Source organism: Oncorhynchus keta, chromosome 4 (genome assembly GCF_023373465.1).
Source record: "Oncorhynchus keta strain PuntledgeMale-10-30-2019 chromosome 4, Oket_V2, whole genome shotgun sequence".
Classification (NCBI taxonomy): Eukaryota; Metazoa; Chordata; class Actinopteri; order Salmoniformes; family Salmonidae; genus Oncorhynchus; species Oncorhynchus keta.
This window is the reverse complement of record NC_068424.1, coordinates 30,730,516-30,753,378: the sequence shown is the minus strand read 5'-3', so window position 1 is coordinate 30,753,378 and position 22,863 is coordinate 30,730,516. Positions and strand designations below refer to the sequence as shown.

Sequence of the window (22,863 nt, the reverse complement as noted above, 5' to 3'; positions counted from 1 at the left end):
CCAATCTTGAAGAAGATAGCCGTCACAGACGCTAGAATGGTGGAAGCCCTCAATGGTGCTGCCCATTCTAACACTGCCTTCTGGCTACTACAGGCCTCTATCCTTCTCTATGATCCTGAGGACCTTTAGGCAAATTTGTTGAGCATGAGAAAAGACACCTACAAGGTTTCAATTGTCTTAAGGGTGACAGATATGAAGGTTTAAGTGAGACTGCTTATAACACCGCCACCTATAGGCCAATCGGTGCCATTCTTTTTGACCAAGTTACTCATGGCCTCTAGTTTCTGTGCCAAATTAGAAAAAAACATGTCAATGAGTAATGCTTGAGTAATTTGACCAATCTTTTTTTATAATTATGTGGTTGAATTGGCTACAATGGGAAGTCGTAGTCACAAACCAGTTGGCTTGACTGTGAACTCCTAAGAAATCAAAAATGTCCTGCGGTCTTAAAGTGACATTCATTAATTAGCAGAAATATGGGATGGGTGATCTCTTGTACCATTCAGTTTGACTTTGGTATGGTCAGTTGGTTTAGGCTGCTCCTGCCAGCCTCTGTTTCGGTCAGGGGTAGCCAGTCTCTGAATGAAAGGTTGAAGAGGCTGACAGCTTTTATCCAAAGCAACTTAGAGTCGTGCATGCATACATTTTAACGATTGCCCCAATGGGAATCGAACCCACAACCTGTGGTGTTGCAAGTGCCATGCTTTACCGACTGAGCCACAAATGTGTTGTCACTGAAGACCAAAAGTAATGTTTTCCTTGTAGGACCAAATATATTCTTCAATGAGCTACAGTTAAAATCATAGATCACTTTTAGCACACATTGAGATTTCAATAGCGTTTTATTTGGAATTTGGATTCCAAAGCAAATTGCAAGAAGTGTATTAAGAGGTCATAGTGCAACATTCATTATTTTATTTTGGTAACTGTTAATATAAATGATATATTATGCATTGATTCAGAAGATCACACCGTAGCAAAGGAGAAAGATCAAATCTATCAACCCAGAGACTGCCATTCATCCCAAACGAAGCGATTGCATGATAAGGTGAGCATTTCCTGTCACTTTTTCATCTCCAGTATCCCACTTCCTGGTCCTCTCCGCTTTGCACTGCAGATGTTGCAAAACTGGACTCCAGGAATCTGAAAGTGAAAAGCAAAAGCCATATTAGTCCCTAGTCTGCTGCTCTTATCTGAAAGTCCATATGGAGTGAGAAAGAGAAGGGGAGATGATGGAGTAGATACTTACTGTTCCAGGAGAAGGTAAACACTCCTTGTGGAACATGTGTCTGCAGTGGAAGACAGCCACACTGAAGTTCTGAGCCATATCTACAGCAAAAGGAGCAAATGCATTAATGGAAGTATAAGAATATTTTGAAGATTAATACACAACGCAGAGGATGAAAGGACTAAAAACTAGAGTACTAATGGTCAATAGCGAATTGTAAATAGGAGTTGGGTTTCAGTTCAACATCTGTTTGGGATCTGTGGAATGTCACTCCTGAACTCAGAGCGGCATGTGCCACGTTGTCATTGGTCTGTACATTAAGTCGGGGGCAGGATGCTTGATATTTGGCCATTGGCCAAGTTGTACTACAAGGACTTCTGATTGGCAACCCCAGGCTAGGGTGGGGGATTATAAATGGCATCCTGTTCCTTTGTTCGGTGGGGAAAAGCGGAGGACAGGGGAGCATCTGATCATCTACCTCCCAGCATAACAGCTTGATTTGTCCTCTCTGAATAAACCTTTTCTCCCCCTGATTTGCTTTGGAGTTTGTGTTATTGAAGAATAACATAAATTGCAAACAGATGTCTGAGACTAATTCAGCATTAAATAATCTAGCTCCACCCAGCAAGCCTCATCAGATGAGTTTATTAGCTAGAGCCATTACTGAATAGAGGTGTGTTGAATAGCTTAAAATATAATGATGGTAAGAAGCGTCCCAATTATGATACTGTAGTGTAGACACTGTATAAAAATATAAAACATAATACTGTATAATGTTAAAGGTAACCCCACCTGATGGTAATATTGACGCGTGACAGGATTCACAGATGCTCTCTTCTGAAAAAGTCAACAATAACAAGGTTTAAGTCAATCTTAAGCAGTAAACATGAACACATATTCAAACTGACCATCTACCCACCATCCACTCGGACTCCTCTCATCTGAGTCCTATGCATCTTTTGGAGCAGGGAGAGGGAGTCAGCCACTAAGATTTTCTTACAGCCCTCCCGCAGCAAGATCTGAGATACAGAGAAACAAATAAGAAAAGAGGTAAGGCTGGACTGTTCATCTGTTGTTACGGTGATATTCTAGGTGCAATATGTGATGGCTGACATTCTGACCTGCAAGTTGTAGTCATGTAGGATCTTGACTAGAGAATCTCGGAGGTTAGGAATCTCCATTCCCTCCTTTATGCGGTGGATGAGCAAGATGGGATCCACATGTGTCCCAATGTTATTAAGGAGACCAGTAATGAAGGCTTGAGAAAGAGGATAAAAAGAGGAACTTAAAATGACAGTGTTGGAAACACTATGTTGTAGACCTGCTTATTTAAACAAATCCAAATGTAATTGTATTAGTCACATGCGCCGAATACAACAGGTGTAGGTAGACCTTACAGTGAAATGCTTACTTACGAGCCCCTAACCAACAAAGCAGTTAAAATAAATAAGGATAAAAAATTAAAAGTAACAAGTAATTAATAGGTTTTGTTGTGCCTTCTTCACGACTGTCTTGGTGTGCTTGGACCACGTTAGTTTGAAAGTGCTTGTGTGTTAATGTGACTTACGTGGCTTATCAATAGAATAGGAGATGAGATCCTCCCACAGCTCAGCATCATCCTGCTCCTTAGCAAACTCTATGGCCTTGTCCACATCCTCTAGTTCCTCCATGATCATCTGAAGGGCCCGTCTACAGTTCCCCATCCTGCCTATGAGGGGCAAGTAACAGTGGGCCAGTTTCCTCAGACCAAATGCAGTCAATTACCTGACTGGCTGGTGGTTTAGTTCAGCTTGCCCCCCGCACCCCATATCTAGAAACCTTTGTTACAATTTATAAAGCACTTATGAGCATTTATAAATGGCTTATTCATGAGCGTTACGAACATAAACTGTATGGGGACACTTACTGAGCAGGAAGACAGTCTCCTCCACAAAGTTTCTCTCCTGACAAATCTCCAGAGCCTGAAGGATTGTACACGTAAGATGATTCATCATGGTTCTAATATATCTGACATACTTGATAAGATCATATGAATGTCAACTCAAAGAAATGTACTTCATGGACATTTGTATTTGAGCGGGCAGTGAGAACGTGTCTCTAAGTACCTTTTCTAGTGGGCAGTGGATGCTGTCCCTGAGGAATGGCAGCAGGTTGGGCCGATCATACTCAGCATACAGGCCAATTTGTCTCTCATGGTACCGCTGACCCTTGTGGTGGTCCCTCTTGAACAATTTGTGTAAGTACTGAGGGAAGGGGGGGGGGGGGCTGCATTGTTAAAGTCATACAATTTTCAAATCAAGATTATCACAGGAAACGAGAAACTTTAAAATCACGAAAATAACTTGACTAGTGAAAAATAATGTGACTCACAATGTGTAGCAGCTCAGGTCTGTCCCGGAGTTCCTCCACTACTCTGTCGGTCTGTAGCACATCGAAGACAGAAACGTGGTTAGCAGTTTTTATATATATATATATATATATATATATATATATATATATAAAAAATTCTATGGAAGATCAAGGGTAGCAAGGTACACATACTGATATTTTGTCTTCATTATCCAGGAGCATGTTGACAGCTTTCTGACAACACAAATAAACCCATTCTTCAGACAGGGATAAACAAAGTGACTTATGACCTTTGTTGTCTTCCAATCCAAATGCATTAAGAGGTGTGCGAGGCACGATGACTCAAGGCAAAGGTTTTCCATGACGTTTGCACAGCTTAAAGCACTCCAAAGACAGACTTTTAAAAAAAAGGCAAGATGATATTACTATTCAAGTAAGGACAAGTATACACAACACAGCAATACAGGTGCAAGGTCCTATGATACAGCAAGGAGTTGACTTTATCAAAAGATTAAGCATGATGTTCCGGCTACCCACCTCTTTATCAAAGTCCATGAGGAGCACAATCTTGTCTTCTATGGAGGAGAAGAGGTTGTGTTTGTGGATCAGCTGGTAAACATCTTTATGCTTCAGTCTCAAGTAGATCTCCAGGGCTCGGTCATACCGCTGGTCATATATATACCTGCATGGACATTACAAAGGCGCAGCTTAGTGGCACTTCAAACGCTCTCAATTTATCAAACGGGAGATGGACATTGCAACAATTGACAGGGTATGATGTCAATCCAAATTGTGAAACCAGAGGAGAGTCACTCACAGTTCAGCCAGTGTGGTGAGCAGGGTGCTGTTCGTGGGGTCCTTCTTGAGGTGGTCGGCGACTGCCTGAACAACGGTCATGTTATTGTAGAGCTCTCCTGGCCACTCGCGGATCAACGTGGCAAAGCCCTTGGAGAGAGAGAGGTTGCAGAGAGAGGCTGTGTAAATGAGTTCATATTTGCTGCAACTATATTCGGTTCTTCTTGAGTACTTGATATAATACTACAACACGGCAGTAAGAATAACATCAGGAACAGACAAGACATACCTCATAGTCCGTCTTTAGAAACTCATTTAAGATCATCTCATATATGACAGGTCTGAGACGCAGGTCCCCTCTGGGCAAGTATTGGCTGATGGCCTGGAGAGGCCATCAGAGAGACCGGAGGAGAGGCGCGGAGGACAAAAGGAGACGAGAGAGAGTTATACGAGTATATATGGGGAGGAGAAAATGATAAAGAGATACTTACAACAACAGTTAATACTGAGGGCAACACAGAGTATTGTTACTTCTAAAAAGTACTTAGTCTTTAATGCCATAATTTATCACTTTTTAGGGCCGGGATGACACCTGTGTCGCAATATTTCTTCCATGGCAAAAATGAAAACACGAAGCAGACCAAACTCTTTGGTTCTTTAAAACCTGCTGTATGTAAAATATTGTGTGCTCTAGCTTGGAAAATAAATACATGTGACTGGATGACAACATAATGTTTGTTTGTGTCCAACATTAGGGGTGTTTTCCTAAAGTTAAATCTGCTTTGGGTTTGATTTCCTTGCCACGATACTAGGGAGTATCACGAATACGGGTAACGTCCTGGCCCTATCACTTTGCGATGTCACGTGGACTGACTCACCTTCAACTGCCCAATGGTTTTAAACCTGTACACCTCATTCTCCCAGAGTTCCATGTTTTTCCCCAGCACCTTCTGACACTTCCTGGATTGAAGAGAACGAGAGAGAGAACAAGAGAGAGAGAGAGAACAAGAGAGAGAGAGAGAACGAGAGAGAGAGAGAGAGAGAGAACAATCACTTAATCTACTCCTTGTACTGGTATTTTGCAGAAGAAACACAACTGAAAGAACTAAAAGGCTGGTAGTACCTGGCAGCGGTGTCGTAGTCACCCTTCTCCACCAGGTGATTTATGTAGGCCATCCCAATTTTCTGATTAGAACAGAAGAGAAAGTCCATTAGGGAACAAAACATGAGTAATGGACTGTGTCTTCTGCAACTTCATCAAGTGTTGCATCTTCTGTAGTTTCATCTGATTTCAACCAACTGAGAAGACAAAGGTTACTTTACTAACCTTTGCGTCGTTAATTTGCTAAAGCGGGTTGACTTATGGTGGGATCCGGTAAAATACATGTGTAGGTAAAATAGGAGCAAGAATAGAGAGTGAATAGCACTATTCAAGGTACGAATAAAACATGACCAATGCCTATACAGTACCTGGACTTCATGGCGTTTAACATTCTTGAAGCTGATCTCAGCAGCCATCAGAGCTTCCTGTATAATGCATTATTACCTGTTATAAGCACGCATTTCTTCTAATGTCTTATAAGGTTTATAATATGTATCTCAATGCAACACATTTCCTGAAAATCTGCTCTCAACTGATCACATGAGAAGATACTGTACAACGACGCAAAAATATTGAAATCCTCATACCAAGTCTGCTTGATATCCTTGATCCTTAAAAACACTGACCTCATACTTCTTCTTGTCCAGCAGCCAGTCAATGTGGTCATCCTGGTCTCTCTCTTTGGCCACCACAATGTCTTTAGGGCTGATGATGTAGAAAAGGGATTCTCCCTCAGAATGTTCTGTTGACAACGAGGGTACAGGACAGAGCATGTGATCTATCCTGCAGAGTAGGTTAAAGTAGCTAGAACGTGGAAATGCAGACTGTCTCTCGGAGTAGTGCTTGCCGGGGGGAGGTTTCTGACTGACTCACCCAGCCGGTAGTCTCGACACTCGTTCTCCTGGAAGTTGCGGACGGTCAGGGCGTCTGATGAGATCTCCTCAAAGCCCTCTGGGAGAGGCTGGATGATGTCCAGACGAGGCCGCGCTCTGAACTCCTCCTCCTGATCAAATACACACACACGTAAACATGTTGACCAGATCAACATTTAAATATCATGTCTGTGACCACTTAAGCCATTCCATCACACAGTATCTAACCAAACAGTACCACGTGGTCAGAGTTTTCCTTCACAAAGTACAGGTTGACCAGCTGGTCTGCTAGAGGCGCCAGGCCACTGATGAAGAACTCGGTTTCAAAGGCAGACACTGCAAGAGAGAAGCCCAAACGACTCCACATCACCTCCACATCCTGTTGCAGTAAAGCCCCACAAAACATGACGTTACATTAATACTGTGACTAGCACATGCATGCCCCGCCCTCACCAATTTCCACATAACGGCTAGGAAGGTCTCTCATCTCCGCGTGGTCCCTCTCCTTCACAGCACAGATCTTAACGGAGGAGCCCCAGCCGATGATGAGGGTGGAGTTGTCTTTCCAGCACAGACTGCATGGGTACATATCCGGCCGCAGGCTGACGTTATCCCGTGAGACGTTGGTGATTCGTTGTTTGGTGCTGATGTCATAGATTTTCACCCCCTGAAAGAGACCAAGACAAAAAAAACAGAGTATATTCAGTCTTTGCATGTCTAACGCACTACGCATTTCATGTTTGTGACAGACATGTCAAGGCGTCTATTGTCAAGGCGTCTATTGAAAGATGACACGCTGTATGATGCAAAAAAAAAAAAAGAAAGATCATTCCAAACAGATACAATAAAAAGTTCACCATGTTTCTTGTAAAGCCCATGTATATGAAGCTTTGACTGCTGTCCTTACCACATTGTTGGCCCAGGCGATGAGATTGGCCCTCCACTGGACGTTAGTGATGGTGCCCTCCCCTTCGTGCAGAGTGGATGTCTTCCAGCGTTTCAGCCAGTTCCTCTCATACAGAAGAAGCTTGGGAGAGCAACATAAAAAACATTTCGCATCAGGACCACGTGCCATTAATATCCAACTTACCACCATGGATTCAAGACAGGCACACGCGACCCGTGTCCTTAGAGCAGTGGTTTGAGGTTCTTGTACTTCCACCAACAGAGGGCAGTAGAGCACAGGGACAGGAGGACAGTCTGTTGTGTCAGTGGGTCTCCCAGAGTGGGAGGATTGTATTCAACTAACTGATTGATGTTTATGTATGACATGATGTGAATAAATAACTGGAAGGGTAAACTAAAGATGGCATGAAAGATTGTGGTACAAGACTGACAAAATCAATTCTCGACAACTTCATTATTTCCGTAGGTTTGACGGCCTACGCGGTATTTCTCTGATTCACTGATTCTCGTCAATGGCTTTGAGACATAACGATGGCTGTAGTCCCTCTTTTCAGTCGGCTGTGGCTTCACCTTAGAGAAGGCCATATACATAAAAAGCATCTCTCAGTGTCACAGTCATACAGATGGATGTACAATAGCCTTTAGTTATTATGAACGGGGGGGGCGAGAGGGAGACAGCCCCGGCCTTTAATTCAACAGTCTGGAAATGTTAACAGTTCTCTCCACAAAGAGAGGATATGACACTGGAAGAACTGTGGAGACAGAATTGAATTGCCTTTGACAGGATGTGGCTCCATTTGAGGCTTATTGATTTTCCTCACAGGGTGCTTTATGGAGGGTCTTGAGCACACGGAGAGGGAAGAAATCAGTACCAATTGTGAGAAAATGGAAAAATAACACTAACAATGAGCGTTTCATAAGCCGAGCAGCTTAAACACTTTTACCTTCTCCAGTGTTGTAGGTATTGTCATGACGTTGGCCTGGGGGGTAGGTTTATGACAGTCATAAATACCTCTTCCCCCCTTTTTCCTCTCTCTACCTTACTGAAGTTACATTTGCAAAACACTTGGTTAACATAGAGATTCTGGGAACATCAGAAGGTGGGGGGAAATTAACTATATTCTGGTAATCCGACCAATGGAACATATGCGGTGGTACTTAATGAATATGATGTCAGTTCGGTTGTCATCTGAGACATTCTGATCAATGATAACATGACAAACTCTACAGTGGAAAGTCTACACATCAGAGTTATCAGATTCACATGGAATTGTTGTTCAATTTAAATGTTTGAATATGAAATTATTCGTGATGGGATGAAATGTGATTTAAGCTTCTAAAATGTGAGATTTGGGTTTTCATGAGATAGGGCTCTGCTCAATCAGTGGCCCGCCCCTGTGAAGGGACATAGGCTATAAAACTTTTCAAACACGCCCTCCTCTCCCCTCCTATATAAGCCCTTGACGACAATGTAACCTCCTGTTCCGAGGATGTAGGACGACGGTCCGATGTCGGAATGGTTCAGATAATAACTACAGAACGAAGCCAACATCAGCGTGAGCTTTGGTTGCGAATGGTATGAACTTTGAACTCTTATTCACTACAGAAGTGATACTACCTAGCCGTTGAGTTAGCAACAGCAGATGCAAACGAGGGTTAGGAAGGAACAGACAGAGTATCCCGTCTATCACACAACGACGTTACTACAACGTATCCAATTGACCACCAGAGACATTCTTCAAAGGACTCGGTTGGGCAACACGGCCTTCCATCTACCACCAACCTACCGAAGCGCAGCTCAGAGTAAATATTTATTGTATTTTCCTTTTCCAAATGGGCGGTAATTTAGAATGCATAAGATACTGTATTTACGATAGCACAGCTTCGGCCTTTGTTCCTCAGTCTTCACGCTCTTTCACTCAAACCCAGCTCCTTTTCTTTTGTGTAACAAGCTGTCATATCTGTTCCGCCCGCTAGGGATGTTTTCCTTTATGACGTAATTTGTAATCAAGTTATGATTTAATTATGTGTATGTGTAATTCTGTGTGATTAGTTAGGTATTTAATAAATAAATAATTAAACCCAATTTTGTATTGCTGGTTCAACTTGTTACCCAGGGTTCGTGCAGACAACCAAGAATTTACAACTTTCAGATGAGACTGAGATTAATATTGACTGCTATTGATGCAAAATATTACTAGGTCTTTAAGAGTTTCTTCGGAAGATAACAGCTCTATAAATATTATTTTTTACCCGACTCTCTAGTAAATTACATTTACATGATTAGCTCAATCAGGTAATATTGATGACGGAGAAATTATTTTATAGAATAGCATGTCATATCACTTAATCCAGCATAGCCAAAGACACGACAGTATGTATATAACTTTTTTCTCCAGTGTTGTTGGGGGGATTGTACCGTACTGTACAGATTTGTTTGTCTGTTGTGTCATTTGCACTAAGTGGTGTTCCGACAGACTGCAGTCTTTGGCAATGGAAAGGGAACATTAGTACCTAACAAAGTGTTTTCTGAATCCAAGACACATTTATGGGTATGTTAGAGAAGAGACTGCTGTGTCAGCCTACCCGGGACCCTAAGACTATGGGTCCTCCTGATAATGACATCTATTTGGTGTGCTTGTGAAGCACTGCCTTTCAAACACTGTTGAGCGAGCAGCACTTTGCGAAAATGGGCCGCTTGCCCCGGAGTGCACTCCAGACGAGAGACAGGGGAAAGTAGGAGGCTTTCACACTAGTCAACAAAGGCCTGTGTGTGCACAGCCATCAACCAAGCACAGGGGGGGGGGTCAAGTGAATCTGTTTCACCAGAACAATTTTTGGGTAAAAAAGGCTAATTTATGCTGAATATTTGTTAACTAAAACATGAATATAGAGTTCTGTCCACATTAGCTAATCCGCAACAGTTTTCAACTACACTCCTGCTAACACTGTTGAGATGGGCTGTATACTGTACCCACATTGAAAAATCCCTTTCAATCTCACCTTGTTGCCTCCAGTGACAAATTGTTTGTAGTTTGAACTGCTGAACCGAGGGTGTAATGCCACCACCTGGAGAATATGGGAATTAGATCCATTTAGAACGCATACAAGTTATGGTGTGGGCTATTATTATACCACCCGGTACATATACTCTCAACTTGTCATAAAAGTATGAAGTCAAAAGAATATTGAAATCTGCTTACTTTGACAGGACAGTCAAAGTTCTCACGGAAGCCTTCCCTTGTGTAGAGTCCAAACACTTGAACCTGCAATAAAGACATGACAGAATGACAAGAAAGGATCAGTCAATATAGTACGAAATGAAAAATAATCAAACTAATATATACATAGAAATGTTTTTCCAACTTGTTCCTCCAACCTAGTTACAGGGTTCATTGAATAGACCAGGGCCTTTGGCAAAATACATCTCTGTCCCTAATTAATGTCTGTCTGCAGCTGTCTGGGAGCAGTCAGAGTTAGAGTCACTGTTGTGTATGAAGGGGGAGTTCTGGACAGTAAGACTTTGATTGGATCACTGATAGCCATCTCCCGGGTCACCAATTAGTGGACAGGTTGATTCACTGAACCCTCCGGTGCTTTGATACCAGGTTTTTACCACAGCCGCAGTTAGCGTAGCTACAGCAATATCTAATGCAACAATTATACTGTACCACAGCTCGACTGTCCACGAGTCAAAAAAAGGCAAACATAAACAACATCACAGCCTTTGCACTCTCCATCTTGAATCGCATAGATGATTCTGGATTATCTGAAAGGATTGACATGGATTAACGGCAAACTGAATTGGTCGAGGATGAACAACTGCGGTGGCGGCAATTTTAATTGTCGGCGCCACTTTCGGTGTCGACAAGATCTTGTTTTGCTGCTGGAGTGCATGTGAGGGGGCGATATCAGAGAGCACATCTGGACTGCAGGATCCATGAAGGATGGTAATAATGATCAGGAGAGGAGAGATAACAACAAGGCAGAGAACACTGACAGGGTATCCATAGAGATCTGATGACTGACAGGCAGATGGATGGGAGAGTCGTTCCCCTCACAACACGAGCACGAACATGTGCTTGTTCAGAATCCCTAGAAATGTGTAGATTTATGAAAGTAAACAGGTATGAGGAAGACACAGCTTCTGGTTTGTAAATTTCTTTGAGAACTTGGGCACAGATATCTAAATGACTTTTCTCCAGGTAACAGGTTCTATTAAATCCTAAATATGAATGATATGAGTTCATTAAATTGTATAATTGCATGGGGTATGTAGAAAGTGATGTTGAATGTCTGAATGTGTCATGCATACCACCTAATGACGGTGCAGAAATCTAGGATGCATCCCAAATGGCATCCTATTCCCTACATCAGCGGTAGGCAACCCTTTTCCTGGAGTGCCACAGGATCTTGTTCCAACTAGGCACCACACCTCACCATCTGAGCTAATTGATCAGTTCAGTGATTGCCTAAATTCAACACACCTGATCTTCCAGATCGGGAAAAATCACAAACACAAAGTGTTTGCGGCACTCCAGGATCAGGGTTGCCTACCCCGGTCTTACATAGTGCACTACTTTTGACCAGAGCCCTGCGGGCTATATAGGAATAGGGTGCCATTTAGGGGCCCTCCTTTATGGCCACCAGTTCTGAGCAGAGAGCTCTCACCTTGCCGTCCTCAGAGCAGATCCCAACATGCTCTCCGCTCTCATCTAGGCTGATCTGGTTGATCCTCACTGGACTCTGAGGAGAGACCACAACAACATTGACACTAAAATGACTGGGAAAGTTCTGAGGCAGAGAGCAAGTGACTCTTTTGGGATTGTATGGAGTACTTACAATTTCAAATTTCTGAGTCACATTGCCTTGGATGTCCAGAAGGAAAACTTTCCCAAAGTGAGTGCCCAGCGCAAGGAACTGAAATGGAATGAACCTGAGATTAATCTTTAAGACACCTGGGAACAATCCAAGATTTTTGCAAAAATGTTATACTGACGAAAGCTGTGGCAAGAGGATTAAAAATGCACCCTGTCTAGCGTAGCTGAGGGAGGCGGGTAGAGTGGGGTGGAATCAGTTTGCTCTGGGGCAAAAACTGTGAAATTACAGGGGGAGGGAAAACCCTATTTATTAAAGCAGACAGTGTGAAATGGTATTTTTGTCTCTCAAATTAAAAGGGTTAAACATAATAAATGCACTGTACATCTGGCTTCTCCTCGCGTCGCCAACAACCCAACCACCGCCTCTCCTGCCCACCGTAAAGCTATTATTTTCTACAGAGCACAAACTGGTTCCCCATGTTTCCTGCTTCTGCCACGTATGAGAGTATGTGTGTGAGAGTGTGTTTTGAGTATGTGTGTGAGAGTGTGTTTGAGTATGTGTGTGAGAGTGTGTTTGAGTATGTGTGTGAGAGAGAGTGTGTGTGTGTGTAGGTCCGCTGGGACAAGAAACTATAAAAACTGGGTACCTTTTTGGCATTAGATTAAGTGTGCGCTTTTCCACCCAGGCCCAGCTTCAGACCCTCCCCCTAATCCCTCCCTCCCTCCCCAGGCCTGCGTGTACGGTGAGCCCACCATGCTTCAGTGCAGTCTGTAATGAAATGCTTATATTTACAGGCACAGCTGAGCATGTCAAACAGAGCCCCTGCAATCTCCCCAAATAAAATAACCAAAAATAAATAAATAAAGGGGTCAACCTTGCGAGGCGGAGTGACTTTTAAAAGGATTTATCAGAACGGAATTGTTCAAATTAAATCCCGATTCAGGCACTTAAAATATGAGGCAACATCAGGCAAACCGGAGTGTTGGTGGTTTTGAAGGTGCTGGGGGTTGTCTGGGTCGGGAGTCTGTGTGACAGTGCAGGTACTGTAGCCAGCAAGAGGTACACAAGCACAAAAACACTGGTAAGAAAAGAGAGTCAGATCAAATCTGGCATTTCAGCACAGCAATGTCTCGTCTCTCACTCTGACACACTTGCTTTTTTTGAAAAGAGGGAGAAAAAGGGGAAGAAAATCCTCAAAGTAAAAATAAATAAATGAAAATCAATAGTGGCTAATAAAACATCAGGTGAGCAGACAGAACCAGGTATGACTCGTCCTCTGTCCAGGCGTGCATGAGTGCACTCGGTGCCATGACGATTAGCCATCCAGCTCAGAGTGGCCCACTGAAAAATATCAACATTCAAAAAGAGAAGAGGGGAGCAAAAAGATGGATGAAATGGAACAAGGGAAAATGACAATGGCTGGTGGCTGCTAATGTGTGGTGGCCTGCCTCTCCATACTTTACAGAGAGAATGCCAATCAATGTTGAATATATATCAAACGTGCACAAACAATTACATTTGAAATCTATTTAAGTTTAGCCTGAAGAGCACTGGTTGGTTAGGATCTGTACCTTATCATGGACAGTCATACAGCTGGCCGCATCCTTTTGGAGAATTTCAGTCACCCCATTGGCCAATCGTTCATACTTCAGCTTAGGCTCCTCCACACCGTCCTCCTCCTAGTTTAAATAGGGATTTAGTTGAAACAATCCAACATGATTCATCTATAATATACAGACTATTACACTGGCACAGATTCATGCATTTACCTTGCTGACAGGGAATGGGAATTTTGTATGGAGTTTATAGAATTTCCATTCCCACCTCCCCATCAGCAAGGTAGGGAATTCAATATCAATCAAAATTCCCATTCCTTATCAGCAAGGTAAATGATTCTAGATATACACAGTCACACAAATGTCAAAGGTCAGTCAACTCTCCACCTGTAACCAGATCATCCAACCTCTCTACTGCCTGCTTCACACACTGTCCCAGGAACTGAAATGGATTACAGCCCACCCTAGAATCCAGAGAATATGCACTGCTGCCATATTCTCCTGTGTACAGTTGCGGTCACAGCCTGAATATTCCCCATAACCCAGTTTATAACCAATGCTGCATAGACTGTGGCCGCCTATATGGTGCATCAACACAAAACAAAGACTGCTTTTATGAGCACTATGGGAGAAAGTGAGGGCTGGCAATGTGTGGAGAGAATGTCATTTCCAAGAACCATCCTTTCCCACTCCACACCGCCATGTCTATTTCCTGTTTATTCCCATTGTGAAATTTCTAATGCATGGGCATTTGTCACGGTTTACCGAGCCATAACACAGAACAACAACAAACTCGCACCCCATACAGAGACGACATGCACTGTTTTGCAGACTTTTGTTAGTGTGGTAAGTTTCCTTTTTTTATTTATTTTTTAGGCTGATGAGGCTCTACCACATCAACACATTTTTCAATTAATAAATATTCAGTAGGGCGTGCTAAATTTGGAGTCTGACAGAAAATGTATATTTCAACAACCCTCACCAACTTCAAACATCAGCTATCCGAGCAGCTAACCGATCGCTGCAGCTGTACATAGTCTATAGGTAAATAGCCCACCCATTTTCACCTACCTCATTCCCATACTGTTTTTATACTGTTTTTTTTATTTTTATTTATTTACTTTTCTGCTCTTTTGCACACCAATATCTCTCTACCTGTACATGACCATCTGATCATTTATCACTCCAGTGTTAATCTGCAAAATTGTATTATTCACCTACCTCCTCATGCCTTTTGCACACATTGTATATAGACTGCCCATTTTTTTCTACTGTGTTATTGACTTGTTAATTGTTTACTCCATGTGTAACTCTGTGTTGTCTGTTCACACTGCTATGCTTTATCTTGGCCAGGTCGCAGTTGCAAATGAGAACTTGTTCTCAACTAGCCTACCTGGTTAAATAAAGGTGAAATAAATAAATAAAATAAAAAAACCCACGAGGGGAGAAAATTGAGTGAACGGAGCATGGGCCAAGAGCCTGGTGGGAGCATGTTACTTGGTTCCTATCTAGTAATCTCTGGCAAAGCCTTAAACACATCGGCTGCCCTCTCACTGCCTGCATCAAGTGTTGTCTGCTGACAACCCAGCGACAGAGACAGGCGAATAACAAACGGGCAAGCTACAACACAATCACTAAATAAACAGGGCCTTGTAACAATTCAAAGGGGACATACAATCATGCAGTCCCAGGTGCTTTTTTGTTGTTGTTGCCTGTCAGTGTTTGTGTGTTAAAGTAGTAGAGTGGATTCTGTTTGTGGACCGGTGATATGGGGGGGCAGCAGACTTTTCATTTACTGGTTGAGATTTCTCTTCCCCCCCTCCTCCTCATTCTGAATTGTTTTTCTTTTGGGGAGTAGGGATGGAATTGTTCAATGTACTGGCTATTCCTGACATTTCATTCTCTGTATCATTTAGAGACAGGCTGCTCCTCACCCTAGCAGTCTGGCATGCTATATTTGATTTAGCCCTTCACAGACACCAAATTAAAGGAGCTGGATGATATAGAACATATCCAAAAATCTAAATGTTTGTTGCAACAGTGTATTTCACAACTGCATGCATCTCTGACATGGTCAGACATTGTATATTCTGCTGTTGGTCCAGACTTTTTTTTCACAACATGAAAATATCCAGAAAATTGCATGAGAACATTTCTCTAAATCTGATGTTTTTTTTTCTGTAAAATAAGAGGTTGTTGTACAGGTGGGGATAGCATCAATGCAGACAGCATAGAAGTTTGCTACAGTTACTTCAGCCTAAATTAATTAAATGTCTTATTGTTTACACACACAACACTTACCTCAGACTCATCTGTGGATTCTTCACTTGGTTTCCTGCCCTAAATTACACGTGTTTATTAATGGACAGGGGCAAGCCTTTGCAATCTGCTAGAGCAAACTCATGACATACATATTAGAGCAATAGTACAAGAGTAGCTAGCTAGGAAAATACTGTTAAGTGTTAAGTTGTCTTTGTTTACATTGTTTAGCCATGTCCAGGCATTCTCGATTACAATGCATGATTGCACACGAGGTCGCAAATGCAATTAAACCATTTACATTTTTGAATTATTTCCTGGAAAACCGATACATGAAGATAAAGTCGATTGTCGAATTGACTGCAAAACATTCCTGTAATGTCTGACAGACAAGATGAGGCTTACCTTCTCCTCTACTTCTGCCATGATGATGGGAAGAGAAAGCAAAACAGCGTTCTATTTGCAACTGTCCATTAGTCAATTTAGATATTGAGCTAATGTTGCTCAAAAGAAAACTGAACGAATTCACCAAATACCAGTATATTCACAAAGCAGCCCCTTGTTGACAAACGTAACTGTGCCAGTCAAAAGAAAAAATCACATGACAGAAACCAGAAACGTGTGGCATTATGGGTCTCAGAGTTTTTTGTTGCCAAATGGACTGCACCTCCTCCAGTCTTTACTAGCCCAGTAGTTCTCAAACCTCGGTTCAGTGATCCCCAGCCATTCCATGTATTTAACCATTCCAGAGCTAGCATATTTGATCCATCTTGTCAACTAATTATCAAGCCCTTGACTACTTGAATCAGGTGAGCAAGCTTATGGCTACAACAAAACGGTGAAATATCTGGGGGACTCGAAGAGTGGTTTGAGAACCACTGCATAGCCTACTGCAACCACATATTTGCTGCTGCTATCACTACAACATCTGTATGGCTGCTGCAATTCTTCTTCTTTTTCTTCTTCTTCTACTACTACTACTAAAAGAAGATGTAGTTCTTCCCCTGAGCAAGGCAGTTAACCCACTGTTCCCCGGCCGCTGAGACGTGGATGTCGATTATGGCAGCCCCCCACCTCTCTGATTCAGAGGGGTTGGGTTAAATGCGGAACAGACATTTCAGTTGAATGCATTCAGTTGTACAACTGACTAGGTATCCCCCATTCCTTTAATTCTATAATACTGAAAATGGTCCTTATAAAAATAGTCATATATAGGGCTTAATTCCCCCAATGTATTAAACTAAAATACTTGTGCTCTGTAATGTCAGATACAGGTATGGGTGTGATATCAAGACTATCAAACTATCATTGGTCTTCCATCTTTCAAGGTGAGGAAGTGAAAACTTTACCTGTGTATGCTGTGTCTGTGGTATGCCTTTTTAACCTCTATATCACTAGGGCCCAACTCCTCAAATCGAGCTGCATCTTGGCAGAGATGGCTTTACCTCTTACTTCTTCTATCCCACCGCATCACTAGAAGAGGGACCTGCTGGGAAACAATCAACACATTTCTCTCAGATCTGAGTGATTCTGGACAAATCAATACTCCATGCTGGTCTACTGTGAACACGAGAGGCTTTGGCCCTGCAGGTATCAGAGAAGGAACATTTGTTGTCACCTTGCCTTAAAAGCACCTCATAAGTACACATTTCCCTTTTATATTTCTATCCAGTTCTGGACATTTGTTGGCTGGCAAATCTGGGTTCTCCAAGGGTAAGCTTATCAATGTCTGTGTGTTGAGTCTATGTATACTGAACAAAGATATAAACACAACATGTAAAGTGTTGTTCCCATGATTTATGAGCTCAAGTAAAAGATCCCAGAACTTTTCCATATGCACAAAAAGCTAATTTCTCTCAAATTATGTGCAGAAATGTGTTTACATCCCTCTTAGTGAGCATTTCTCCTTTGCCAAGATAATCTACAGTTACCACCTGACAGGTGTGGCATATCAAGAAGCTAATTAAACAACATGATCATAACAAAGGTGTTTACCATAAAATGTTTACCAAGGGGGACATCCTGTGAAATGTTTTGGTGGTCCACATCAGGGCCTGCTCTAGCATTTTGGGATACCTAAGTGATACCCCCACCAACCGGGCACATTTTTTGTGTGTCCTCTCTTGACGGCGGATTTTTTTGCTGCAATTTTATAACAAATTTCATGCAATTCAAACAATTTTACTTAGAAAATTACATTTGTTTCAGTTTTAAAGCAAGCTTTCTGCAGAATGACACATTTTGCCATGGGGCGGAGAGAACATGTTGCCCTTTTATAACATATTTCATGCAATTCTACTTAATTTGCCATGGGGCAGAGATACATTTTTGCAGTTTTAAAGCAAATTTCATGCAATTCTACACATTTTGCCATGACGTATGTCATGTTAATGATATATGAGTGAGAGTAAGGAGGTCAGAGCCCCTGGGCACATGCCCTGCATGCCCGGTCAGTATTCGGCCATGATTAGTTTAGATAACTGAAACATCTAAAATAGTTTTGCTGCCATGTTTCCATTGACCCATTTTTATTAGACAAAAGCAATGTCACAGAAAAATCATTTCGATATGTGTAATGGCAATGGCAGATATAGCAGAAATGTTCTAAAGATAGACAACACTTTTATACATTCGACAGGGGTGGATTTTTCATTTGTTGAGCTTTCTTTATTGCAACAAATGATGATGTAAATAGTTTATTTTGAAGAAATTATGATTGCAGAATCATTTTGAAGGTACGCAGGGCACGTGATGTCACCCCGTAACTTTAAAACTCCACTCCACATTTAATTATAAATGCCTACAGCTAGCGAAATGGCCTTTTTTTAAACTATAAAAATAATGTTTCTTTGCAGAACAGATCTACAGGGGTGCAGGTTTCACCATGGCACCAACCGTGACTATACGTTGGCACATGGGAATTATTTGAATATGTAAAATATTTGTCAATTATTGCATTCTAACCATGCTTGCTTTCACAAGCTACCTGAGACATGACACAGATTTGTGGAAGGGCATAAAGACTGTTGCTAATGAATGAATGTGCCAATTATTAAAACCCAATGGTCACTCTGACAGAGCTCCAGATTTCCTCTATAGAGAGAACCATCTCTGCAGCACTACAGCAATCAGGCCTTTGTGGTAGAGTGGCCAGACAGAAGCCACTCCTCAGTAAAATGCACGAGTTTGCCAAAAGGCACATAAAGGACTCACAGACCATGACAAACAAGATTCTCTGGACTGAGCTGTTTGGCCTGAATGCCGAGAGTCTTTCGGTGCCGTTTGGTCAACTCCAAGCAGGCTGTCATGTGCCTATTACTGAGGAGTGGCTTCCATCTGGCCGCTACCATAAAGGCCTGATTGGTGGAGTGCTGCAGAGATGATTGACCTTCTGGAAGGTTCTCCAATCTCCACAGAGGAACTCTAGAGCTCTGTCAGAGTGACCGTTGGGTTCTTGGTCACCTCCCTGACCAAGGCCCTTCTCTCCCAATTGCTCAGTGTGGCAGGGCGGCCAGCTATAGGAAGAGTCTTGGTGGTTCAAAAGTTCTTCCATTTAAGAATGATGGAGGCCACTGTGTTCTTGGGGATCTTCAATGCTGCAGAATGTTTTTGGTACCCTACCCTAGATCTGTGCCTCGACACAATCTTGTCTCAGAGCTCTACTGACAATTCCTTTGACCTCATGGCTAGGTCCAGTTGTAGAAACATCTCAAGGACTATCAGTGGTAGTAGGATGCACCTGAGCTCAATTTCAAGTCTAATAGCAATTGCTCTGAATACTTATGTTAATAAGATATTTCTGTTTTTTTATTTTTAATCGTTTCACAAAAATGTCAAAAAACCTGTTTTTGCTTTGACATTATGGGGTATTGTGTGTAGATTACTATTTTTTTTTATATTTTTTTTATAAAAGTTAGATTAAGGCTGTAGTGTAACAAAATGTGGAAAAGTCAAGGGGTCTGAATACCTTCCAAATGCGCTGCATGCATTTCAATCCTCAGTCTTACTATAGGGCTTTAACTCCCCAAATTGATGCAAACAGAGAGCTGCATCTTGGCAGAGATGGCTTTACCTCTTACTTCTTCTATCCCACCGCATCACTAGAAGAGGGAACTACTGGGAAACAATCAACACATTTCTCTCAGATCTGAGTGATTCTGGACAAATCAATACTCCATGCTGGTCTACTGTGAACACATGAGAGACTTTGGCCCTGCAGGTATCAGATAAGAAACATTTGTTGTCACCTTGCCTTAAAAGCACCTCATAAGTACACATTTCCCTTTTATATTTCTATCCAGTTCTGGACATTTGTAGGCTGGCAAATCTGGGTTCTCCAAGGGTAAGCTTATCAGTGTTGCCTTTGTGTTGATTCTAAGCATTTTTTCACAAATACAGGGCAATATTCAGGATAACAGAGTAAACTTACTTGAATAATAGAAAAAAAAACTACAAAAAACGAAATAAATCAAATTAAAAAGTATACACATGTATAGACTATGATATGCAAGCAAATTCACTCTTGTAAACAATGCAATTAGCCATTTCTGTCAGCATATGACGTCATAAAAACTGACCGGTCCGCTCCACAAAAAAAATGTAATGTTTCAAAAAATATTTTTTTCTAAAATAAATCTGGCTTGAAATCAATCATTATCTTTGTTGAAACGGAAGGTAGTCCAAAGTAACCTTTGCAATAAGTAGCCTAGTATAAGTTCTATCCATAAATATAGGTTCATGTATTTCAATGTCATTTGTGAATGGTTATATACGTAGTTGTTATGCCACATTTTAGAACCTCACTCAGCTGTTTACCAGTAATCGTTTGTCATATGGGACTTCCTACTCTTGTTTTGGTGGTCAACATTGCCAGATGAAATCATCTTGTTAAAATATTATGAAACACCTGCCTTTTGTGTCAATAACAATAAGATACATTGTAATCTCTATAATCTCAAATGAATTAAACAAACATTTGAGGAAGGTCTATGAATTTTATTTGGTGCATATAATGACATCAGCACATAGGCTACGAATATTTGGCCATGACCTAGGCCTACATTTGTGGGCCAATTCTCCAGAGTAGTGGGACATAATATACTATCATTTTTGGTGTTGTTGTATTTTACCCCCTTTTTCTCCAAATTTCAATTATGTTCTTGTCTCATCGCTGCAACTCCCGAAGGGGCTCGGGAGAGGCGAAGGTCGAGTCATGCCTTCTCTGAAACATGACCCGTCAAACTGCGCTCCTTAACACCTGCCCGCTTAACCCGGAAGCCGGAAGCCTCCTTGTGTCTGAGGAAACACCGTTCAACTGACGACCAAAGTCAGCCTGCAGACGCCCGGCCCGCCACAAGGAGTCACTACAGCGAGATGAGCAAAGTAAAGCCCTCCCGGCCAAACCCTCCCCTAACCTGGACGACGCTGGGCCAATTGTGCACCGCCCTATGGGACTCCCGATCACAGCCAGTTGTGACACAGCCTGGAATCGAAACCGGGTCTGTAGTGACACCTCAAGCACTGTGATGCATTGCCTTAGGCCGATGCACTACTCGGGAGGCCCCGGGACATAATATACTGATCAAAAAATATAAACGCAATATGCAACCACTTCAACAATTTTGCTGAGTTACAGTTCATAAGGAAATCAGTCAATGGAAATAAATAAATTAGGCCCTAATCTATGGATTTCACATGACTGGGCAGGGGCGCAACCATGGATGGGCCTGGAAGGGCACCGGCCCACCCACAGGGGAGTCAGGTCCAGCCAATCAGAATGAGTTTTCCCCCACAAAAAGGCTTTATTACAGACAGAAATACTCCTCAGTTTCATCAGCTGTCCAGCTGGCTGGTCTCAGACGATCCCGCAGGTGAAAAAACTGGATGTGGCGGTCCTGGTGCTTACACGTGGTCTGTGGTTGTGAGGCTGTTTGGATGTACTGCCAAATTCTCTAAAACGATGGCTTATGGTAGAGAAATGAAAATAACAAATCTCTGGTAGGCATTCCTGCAGTCAGCATGCCATTTGCATGCTCCCTCAAAACTTGAGACATCTGTGGCAATTGTGTTGTGGCCATTTATTGTCTCCAGCACAAGGTGCACCTGTGTAATGATCAGGCTGTTTAGTCAGCTTCTTGATATGCCACACCTGTCAAGGGGGTGTGTCACTTCCCTGGCCATAGAGGCTTTTATTCTCTATTTTGGTTAGGCCAGGGTGTGACTAGGGTGGGCATTCAATGTTCTTTTTTCAATGTTTTTGTATTTCTTTGTTTTTGGCCGGGTATGGTTCTCAATCAGGGACAGCTGTCTATCGTTGTCTCTGATTGGGAACCATACTTAGGTAGCTCTTGCCCACATGGGTTTTGTGGGTAGTTGTTTTCTGTATAGTTAGTGTCCTCACAGAACTGTTCGTTTTCCTCTTTGTTATTTTTTGTTCTAGTGTTCTGATTTTAATAAAATATCATGAACACGTCTCACGCTGCACCTTGGTCCAGTCATTCACAGGAAGAGGATCGTTACAGGGTGGATTATCCTGGCAAAGGATAAATGCTCTCTAGCAGGATTGTAAACACATTTATTTCAGCTCATGAAACATGAGACCAACACTTTACATATTGCAATTTTGTTCAGTATAGATGCCCAATTGTTTTGATAATAAATAACTGAGTAGGGTATTATAATAATGTACTGCCTTTAGCAACGCCTGTTACAGCCATTCTGCAAAGTAGAGGCTTGAGAGCATTATGCATCTAGTATAATATATTAAATAAGGTAGCCAACACACACAGTTAAGTTAACTATATTAGTCTAAATGAAATCAAATTGTATTGGTCACATGAGCGGAATACAACAGGTGTAGACTTTACCGTGACATGCTTACTTACAAGCCCATTCACAACAATGCCGAGTTAAAAAGTAAGACAAATGCTAGAAAATACAATTAAGGAAATAGTAACACAATAAAATAACAATAAC

General features: G+C 42.0%; 1 protein-coding gene and 1 long non-coding RNA gene across 4 annotated transcripts; one reads left to right on the top strand and one right to left on the bottom strand.

The window, feature by feature from the left end:
- Positions 1 to 823: 823 nt before the first annotated feature.
- Positions 824 to 16,463, bottom strand: vps41 (VPS41 subunit of HOPS complex). 2 transcript variants are annotated; one of them, XM_035759582.2, is made up of 28 exons: positions 16,294 to 16,463; positions 15,931 to 15,969; positions 13,645 to 13,752; positions 12,095 to 12,172; positions 11,924 to 11,998; positions 10,456 to 10,518; positions 10,256 to 10,321; positions 7,254 to 7,373; positions 6,800 to 7,013; positions 6,585 to 6,682; positions 6,348 to 6,477; positions 6,101 to 6,216; positions 5,843 to 5,899; positions 5,496 to 5,557; positions 5,251 to 5,332; positions 4,662 to 4,754; positions 4,395 to 4,522; positions 4,115 to 4,259; positions 3,770 to 3,811; positions 3,599 to 3,649; positions 3,334 to 3,471; positions 3,135 to 3,189; positions 2,796 to 2,936; positions 2,350 to 2,486; positions 2,148 to 2,247; positions 2,021 to 2,065; positions 1,250 to 1,329; positions 824 to 1,143 (listed from the first exon to the last, which is right to left on the bottom strand). In XM_035759582.2, exons 1-28 carry the CDS (start codon positions 16,312 to 16,314, stop codon positions 1,063 to 1,065), a joined length of 2,565 nt encoding a protein of 854 aa, XP_035615475.1. In that variant the 5' UTR covers positions 16,315 to 16,463; the 3' UTR covers positions 824 to 1,062. The 2 variants fall into 2 exon arrangements, with proteins under 2 accessions (XP_035615475.1, XP_035615481.1); XM_035759588.2 differs by having other exon boundaries at positions 15,931 to 15,964; positions 16,294 to 16,455.
- Positions 16,464 to 16,583: 120 nt separating this feature from the next.
- On the top strand, positions 16,584 to 17,554 carry LOC127921991 (uncharacterized). Of its 2 annotated transcripts, XR_008110199.1 has the most exons (4): positions 16,584 to 16,697; positions 16,876 to 17,039; positions 17,157 to 17,216; positions 17,287 to 17,554. It is a non-coding gene; the product is annotated as an uncharacterized LOC127921991 (long non-coding RNA). The 2 variants fall into 2 exon arrangements; XR_008110195.1 differs by lacking the exon at positions 16,584 to 16,697 and having other exon boundaries at positions 16,756 to 17,039.
- The last annotated feature ends 5,309 nt before the right edge of the window (positions 17,555 to 22,863 follow it).

Coding starts and splice junctions, on each gene's coding strand:
- vps41 (XM_035759582.2), bottom strand. CDS start 16,314: ATGGCAGAAGTAGAGGAGAAG. Junction 12,173..13,644: donor GTATGACTGTCCATGATAAG/GTACAGATCCTA, acceptor ATTCCATTTCAG/TTCCTTGCGCTGGGCACTCA. Junction 6,478..6,584: donor AGGAAAACTCTGACCACGTG/GTACTGTTTGGT, acceptor GTATTTGATCAG/GAGGAGGAGTTCAGAGCGCG.